Raw genomic sequence first — 8,275 nt, 5'->3', positions numbered from 1 at the left:
GATCGATATTTCCACCATGTAAAGCCCCAAGCTGCCTTCTCTGCAGGTCCTGTCCAGCTCTCCTAAGATTCACAGGCAGCCAATGGCGGTGCTGCACTCTCCCTCCCAGCCAATAGCAGCTGAGGAGGGAGGAGAAAGGCACATGTGACCGCTGATGAGGCAGAGGAGCCCGTAAGTTAATCGGGCAGGGAGAAATGTTTTTTTTTTGTTTACCCTTGCAGCGGCAGAGCTGACAAGGGAGAGCAGCAGCAGTAGCTGCTTTCTAAGAGGGATAAGAAGAAGGGAGGAAGAGGAAGTTCCGGCGGTGCGGCTGCTCAGATCGGGCTTGACAAGGACCTCAGCAGCCGCACCTGTCAGAAAATTTAAAGTGCCAGTGTCGGCACGGCCACGGAGTGTGATGTGTCCGGGTGCCCACTGGCAGGGCATCCGTACACAACACACCAAAACCGGACTGTCCGGTTGAAAACCGGACGGGTGGCAACCCTATACTCAAGGCCTCAGGCGGAATCCAAGCTCATCGCCCCTTCATGGCGGAGCCCACCTCTGAGCGCAACCTGTGCCTGGCCTGACTAGTATTGCCGTGATCTCTCCCCACATACATTCCTTTACATCGTTACAGCAGCAGTACAGCCCACCACAAGTTCGCTTCCAGGAGAAACTCCCATCTTAGAGGTTAGGGGAAAGAGCAGTCCACACACAGAGCCTTTTGTAACTTATACATACACATCTTCTTCTTATGTACAATATAAAATACAGGCTTCAATCATCCCATTCACTGATGACGGTAGATTACTTGTTCAATCACACAGGAATAGTTACCAACAGATAGCAGAGAGGAGGTCAGTCGAGGTGTAGCCCAGAGCCAGTGGAGAGGTATTGCCCAGAGTACTGCATCCTACAGTGATGCGAGTAGTCCCAACAGATAGTGCTGCTTCTGTCCTTCTTTGCTTCCCCCCCTTAGGGGAAGCTGACATATCCACAGCGACTACATGGCGACAGGCCTGGTCCTGTGCCTTCCCATGGACCAGCCTTCTGTAAATCACTCTGTCTTTACTGTGCCAATTTAATTGTCCACTTTCCTAAGAAAGGCCTTTGTCCCCATTATAGAGATTCTCGTCTTCCTGTCTTTGTGGCACATCAGAAAATGTCTTTAACAGACAGAGACAATACAAACTTGGCAAACAAAGGATCTAACCTTTCCTCATTTTATCCAATATGTAAATAAATAAAAAAACTCACCTCTTCTTCTCGATGGTACTCAGAGATGAGGTTGAAAGGAACAGTGTAAAGGGTACTTGACATTACACCGAAGAGAGAACACAAGACCAACGTGGAGTAAACATTGGGGAACAGCCCGATAAAGCCAGTTCCTAATCCAAAGAGCAAATATCCAACAAAATACAGACCCTTTAGCCCAATATAGGGGAGAAGTGCTTTCTGGAGATCTGAAGAAAAGAAAAAAAAAAGTTTTTCAGCTTTTTAAAGTATTGCATTTTTTTTTTTACATGGAATATGTTTGTAGACACTTTTGAGTGCTTATTAAGTGAGTGCTTATTGAGCGATACATGTGAAAGATTAATCATTTAAATGGATAATTTGTACATAAAATCAGACATATATGCTTATTACTAGACATGTAACCCCACATAAAATGTGTTTAGTTTCGGATCCAGTGGCGGAACTATCGTCATAGCGCCCAAGGCGAGGAACAAAAGGGGTCCCCCTGATGCCGTGTGGGTCGCCTGGGTGGCTGTGGCATCGCTGGTGGTCACTGGTGGCTGTGAGAAGGAACGCGATGCTGTCCAGATCAGTGACAACCTGCCAGTGATCTGTGCAGTGGCGCGTTCCGCCCCACAGCCGCTGCTGAGTCAGTGATAGCCAGCAGCTGCGGTGCAGGAGGACGGGGCTCGGCGTTGGCAGCCGAGGAGGGGGTGGGGCCCAGCAACAGTGAAGGAAGAGGCCAGGCCAGATGGAGGAGGCAGGGCCAGTCAGCAACCAGGGTGTTATCAAGCAGTATTTGCATTCCCTATGACTTGTATGAGAAGAAAAGCAAATCAAAAGCAACTGCCCTTATAAAAGCCGCAGCAAAGGGGAATTTGCTTTCTGTAAATGGGAAGGATCAGTGTGTAGCAGGGATCAGCTCAGCTGATCGGCTGGGAGTGATAGTGATCACAGGATCAATAAATCACTTCCTGATTCAGTGGTAAACAAAACGATCACATGACTGCTGTTTTCTACTGGGCGCTAAAGGGTGAGTAAAGCTTAGGACCAATGTGTTCTCTGCCATGGACTCCCTCATGGGAGAGCCTGTGTCTTATTGAACACAGAGTTCGCTTTTCGAGATTTTGGCAGCCATCTTTGAGGCAAAGCAGACCTATAAAGCCCCAACTGTCATTTTGAAAGCACCGGCAGAGTGGGAAGTTCCAGGTAAGGACAGTGACCCATTGGTGAAGTAGAGGTAAGTCTAGTGGCAGTGACAGGTTCCTGGCAAGAAAGAACGGTATAGGAATGGTCACAAATGCCGTTTCAGCTGGCCCGGAATCCAAGGAAAGGACATCAATGGCAGTTTAGTGACCTGCCTGGTGCAATTCAGCGTACCGCATCTGCTATGACAGCACCCTCACAGGAAGTTAACTCTAGGGGAGCCTTGCGGTTAGGAATTAAGGCCTCACTCAACCTCCTGTAGCCCCGCATTATTGATCTGCTTTGAGATTAAGATCTATAAATTGTCTTGTTTAATGCAGTTGAACTTTGGAAGAAGAATACCGCATTGTTGTAACTTTAAAAGGGACTGATCACACCAATACTATCCATTAATTGCAGAGAACCATGCGATTAAAGCACAGTACCGCACAACGCACCTACCATGGTTCACAGGTCGTACATTGCTTCTTCCAACCGCAATGCAATGCACGGTATTGCAGTACCAAGTGTTGTGGCGCAGTGAAGCAAATCGGGGCCAGGAAGTGTTTTTGGGGTGCCATTCAAATGATACTGTACAGTAACCACATGGAATTGTGCGATTAACACGACATTGGTGTGAGCGGGCCCTAAATCTCTTGCTCACAGTAAGCCACACCTATAGGTGATAAAGCTGAGCTGCTTATTGGCTAACTCCTTTGTGCAGAGAAGAAAGCAGCTGTAGGCAACCCTAGTACTCCAGCTGGAACTACAAGTACCATGATGCTTTGTGACAGAGGTCCTTTCATTTAAATGTACTAAATACTGGATACATAACAATGGCAGCATTCTTTTTTTTTTTTTCAAATGTAGTATCAGAAACACAACCCTGATCGATTTACATTCAAGGGAGTCACTTTAAAGCCTCTTTATGGTGGGGCAGTTTGCCGTGGATTTTCTATCAGCGTTGACACAATGTGAGCTGGGCTTGTTCTGGAAACCATACTGTAGGTTCATGTCAAGTAAACTCAGCACAGTATCCATCAAGTCCCATCTCCAGTCAAGATGGGTCATTGCTCTGGTGAAGATTAAAAGCTTTCTTTCATTCGGAGTCAAGATCAAAGAGTGTGTTCTATAGGATGTGTTCACTGTAATGGACTGAAGAAAGACTCAATTAAAAATTCAAGGACAGCAATGGATATTGAAGGACATTGAACTTTGTTCATCAGTTCTGAATCTCTGCATGCCTGACTGTAGGTGTTAAGCTGGATATACAAAAAGTTATATATTTTTTCTAATTCAGCCTGCAAGCTGGACAAAAAAAATATAACAGCATGGATGTGATCTGACAACTTCCAGTGCACAAGATGGGGTTATGGAGATAAGAAAGGCTGGGGAGATGAGGAAAGGGCTGTGTGCTTTGTAATCCATACAAAACAAAGCAGGCAGGGTTGGCACAACATGCATAGTATTTTAGAGCTCAAAAAAGACAATGGGGGGCATTTATCAATTTAATTGCATCATCGCCATCTTTCAACCCTTTCGCTGCCAAGGCCTTTTTTTCGTTTTTTGCACAGGTTATAATCCACATTTTAGGCCCCCAAAACATTATATAGTTTCTGAAAGCCAAGACCCTGTAGAATAAAATGGTGGCAACTCTATCAAACCCAAAAATGTTAGTGTCCCAAAACACAATAACCATTTTTGATAAAATATAAAAAGATAGTTACAATAAGTTGATACCAAACATGCCCAAGTTAAAAATTGCGTGCGACCGTAAAACCGCAACAAAATACAGTACACCAATTTGTCCATAGGTGACAAACGCCTATACAGGTCATCAATTTAGAGAGATCTGTGACAATTGGTACTAGAATTATTGATCTCATTCTGGCATACACAGCAAAACCCAACATGTGTAGCACAATCATAGTTTTCGTATGTTGACGCACATTTATGTAAATACTTGTGTGTCCGTGGGGGCGGGGTAATTTAAAAAAACAAAACAATGTAATCATTTTTATTATCGTTACATACTTATTTGTGATAGCATATTGATGGTGACAGGTACTCAAGTACCCTAGTATCACCTTTCTACTCCAAAAGTTCTTGGAGTGCAAATCACAGGGAGGGGGTAGATCAGCGAACAAATGTTTGCTTGTCTCCTCCCCAGCTTCCCTCCAACACCCGAGATGCCACAGGATCTGTAGGAGGGGCAGCCTAGTCCGAGAAGCAAGGCGGGGATATCGGGTGGGGGAAGGGCAGGCACTGTACCAGCCCTGGGGCAGCTGAGCCACTGGAATCACTTCCATTGTAAAGCAGACAAATGTAAAACAGAGTTTGTTTAACTACTTGCCGTCCACCCGTTGTAAATAAACGGACGGCAAGCTCCTAGCGGGGTGCCGTAAAAATCGTTTTTTTTCTGTGCGCGCGCATGAGCAGAAAACAATGACCCTTGTAAACAGCCAGTAATGGCTGATACATACACAAGTGTTCGGTGGCTCTATATCCGTCCCATCACTTGTATGTGCCCAGCATTGTGCGCCCCCACCCCCTCCTTCAGCGCTGCCCCCCTCCTCCGCCGTTTCCGGCTATCGCAAGCTCCACTGTCCCCTCTGCGGGCCTGGGACTGGCTCGGCAGCTCATTCCACCTGTCATTGCTCTGGCTGCTACAGCCAGTGAAGAAGTTGGTAAAGCAGATCTGTGCTTCATCAGCTTCTTTGGGGGGTCTTTTTTTAAATCTGTAGGTACAATGGTTCAAAGTGGCATATAGAAAATTGTTGTGAAATACTTACAAGAGTATAAAGAGGAGGAGATGGCATTGATGCACATGCCCCAGCAGCCAATCTCCACCCCCCGCTCGTAGAGGAGGTATGAAGTAGAGTTGTGAGGTGCATATGGGTTTCCATGGTAAACAATCTGAAAAATAACGTCGGGAAAATTTACTCATTCAGAGACTAGTTATGGTAACTCTGCAACTTTTGGCAAAATTAGCAAGTATTTTCTGTACTTTTGGGAAAGTGTCTTGACCTGAAAAACACAGAATTTTTGTAGGTACCGTAAAACTAATTTCTGGGAAGTTCACAGGATCCGTAGTAATTCTGATACAATTGGTTTACACTGCTGCATACACAGGGATTTGGACATGGGCACACAAGCCATTGGTCAGCCAGGTATATCCCTTACCTTATCTGCAAGGAGTTTGCATGTTCTTGTACTTGTGTGGGTTTCCTCCGGGTACTCCGGATTCCTCCCACACTCCAAATACATGCTGGTAGGTTAATTGGCTCCTGTATAAATTGGTCCTCATATGTATGCATGTAAGATGAGGGACCCCCCCAAGTTAAAAACACAAAAAAAGTGCGTGGGGTTCCCCCAAAATCCCTACCAGACCCTTTAGGTCTGGTAGGAATTTTAAGGGGGAACCCCAGCCCCCAAAAATGGGGGAAAACGGTGGGGTCCTCCTTAACAGTCCTACCAGACCCTTGATCCGAGCACTGGCCCGGCATTCACAAGGGGGGGGCGGCATCTGGGTGCCCCCATGCAAATAAGCCCCCTTGCTTGTAGGGAAGAGGCCCTTGTCCCCATCGGCATGGAGACACCATCCCAATGCGGAGGGTACCCTGTCATTTTGCTGCAACGAAATTTCGTCCAAAAAGGAAATTTCGACCGGACTACCGCTAAAAAAATGGAATTTCTTCCAAAAAACGAAATTTCGACAGGACTACAGGTAATGAATTTCATCTGAATTCCGAAACTAATTTAAATTTCGGACCCGAATCCGAAAAACAAAATAATGCAAAATCCGAATCAAAACAGAACTAAACAAATTTTTTGCTGGTGCACATGTCCAGTGTTTGACACATGTGCTCTATAGTAGGGATGCACCGATACAAGCATCGGTATCGGCGGCGATACCGAGTATTTGCATGAGTACTCGTACTCGTGCAAATACTCCAATATATTACAACTTAAACAGGCATGCGCAGTGTGCAGCATCTAAGAAGATACGCTATTAGCGTAGCGGGAGTGATGCAAAATGCGCAGCCGGCTTCATCGCTATGCTAATAGCGTATCTTCCCAGAAGCTGCACACAGCGCTCGCCGTTTTAAGTGGTAACCAGCACACGCTGTATGCAACTTCTAACAGCATGGGAGACGGGAGGCGGTGCTTGTTGGTGGATCCAGGAATCAGGTGAGTATTAGAAGAAAAAAAAAAGTTTTATTTTAATGTTCTATTCTTAGTTCTATAATGTCCAGAACAGTGTATTATTGTATAGTGTGGAACAGCTGTATCCAATTCTGCATACCTGGCTTTATATTATAAAGTTCGTATAATATAAAGCCAGGTATGCAGAATTGGATATAGCTGTGCCACACTACAGAGTGTTCATGTTCTTCATAATATTAAGAAACTGACCTAAAATCATGGTTTTGTATTGCTTTAGAAAAAATGTGACCTGTCCCTTTAAGAAAAAGTATCGGTAATTGGTACTTGGAAAAAAGTATCGGTACTCGGCCTTAAAAAAGTGGTATCGGTGCATCCCTACTCTATAGTATTCCCTTTCACTCCCTTCATGGCAGCTTCACAAACATTTAAGTTGGGGGGTAATTGGGTCACAACAGAGTATGAAGACACTCACAGAGTGGGCTATTGAGTGCATGCATGGACGGATGAGGTTGTCCTAGGGAAAATACTTTTTCTGGAGTAGTCACATTGTTTAGCAAGCTCAACGGCACATTGCAGGTGAATATAAAAATTTTCACCTAAAAATTCACCTACTAAAAATTTAATGGAACTGGAAACACTGCAAGTATGTATTAAAATAATTTTCTGTGAATTTACCTGATTTTTTTTTAAGCTGTGAGAGGGTCATTTGAGAGGGACCATTTATCAAGGTTGAAGACACAAAGTATACTAAATTAATGATTTAAATTAAATGTAAATAAGGACACAAAGTACCTATAATAAGTGAACCAGCAGTTATACTGTAACCATTTGATTAGTGCCCTTCAGCATCTGGCAGGGAGAGGGAGTCCTATGTTAGGGTAGCCCTCTTGTGCCAATTCTGCCATCTTCATATGGATTTTCATTTGCCACATACCTCTGGATAGCTGCCCCCTGCTAACACAATCTATTTTGTATATCTATTGGTGCAGAAGCACAGACAAATTCCTGTTTAGAAACTTTAACAAGTCTGGTGTTTTTGATGCAGCATAAATGTATCGGTAGCTAGAGCGGGCTAACATCTGTGTATCATTTAAGTGAATGGTCCCCTTTAATGAACCAGTAAATCTAAATTAAATTGTACCTTGAATTCTGTCATGTTGGTACGGCTCATGGAAAATTTGTGGGAACTTTTGACAATACTGAACCTTACCTGCCCCATGTAATCTGTAAAGAATAGCATGTTGGAAAGGAATGCCGTCCAGCCAATTAGATGACTCACACACAAATAACGGTAGTGAGATGGCATTGTTAACAAAGCACGAATCAGAGACTTAAGGGTCATTCGTTTCTGCACCTGAAATATAGATATTAAATATAACTTTAAAAAAAAAGAAACATGAAAAGGCAATTTAAAAATATATCTACACTACTCAATGAAACAAATGCAAAAAAACAAAACACTGCATTAGCTATCAAATTAAAACAAAAAGGTGGGTCACAAGAACTTTTGACTTAGGGATACAGCCTCATCATTAAATGGCTTTATTTTTTTAATCTGGCATACATCTTCTGCACTTATTTGCATAAAACGCTAAACTATATGACCAGAAGTCGACAGAATTCAGGTGTTTCCAGTGAAGGGTGCCGTGTAATGCTACAGCATACAAAGACATAGATTTTATATTTACACAAGAATATATATATA

The 8,275-nt window shown here is 43.9% G+C and overlaps 1 protein-coding gene across 1 annotated transcript in view; it reads right to left on the bottom strand.

Annotated features, from left to right (window-relative positions):
- SLC45A2 (solute carrier family 45 member 2) overlaps positions 1-8,275 on the bottom strand; it is a 103,368-nt gene that overhangs the window by 29,142 nt on the left and 65,951 nt on the right. Inside the window, exons 4-6 of the mRNA XM_018563460.1 lie at positions 7,781-7,924; positions 5,196-5,319; positions 1,240-1,445 (exon numbers count right to left, since the gene is read on the bottom strand). Coding sequence (XP_018418962.1) covers positions 1,240-1,445; positions 5,196-5,319; positions 7,781-7,924 — 474 coding nt within the window. The remainder of the gene's footprint in view (positions 1-1,239; positions 1,446-5,195; positions 5,320-7,780; positions 7,925-8,275) is intronic.

Source organism: Nanorana parkeri, unplaced genomic scaffold, assembly GCF_000935625.1.
Source record: "Nanorana parkeri isolate BGI_ZX_2015 unplaced genomic scaffold, ASM93562v1 scaffold666, whole genome shotgun sequence".
Classification (NCBI taxonomy): domain Eukaryota; kingdom Metazoa; phylum Chordata; class Amphibia; order Anura; family Dicroglossidae; genus Nanorana; species Nanorana parkeri.
The sequence above is the reverse complement of the archived record's forward strand: the minus strand, read 5'-3'. Positions and strand labels throughout refer to the sequence as shown.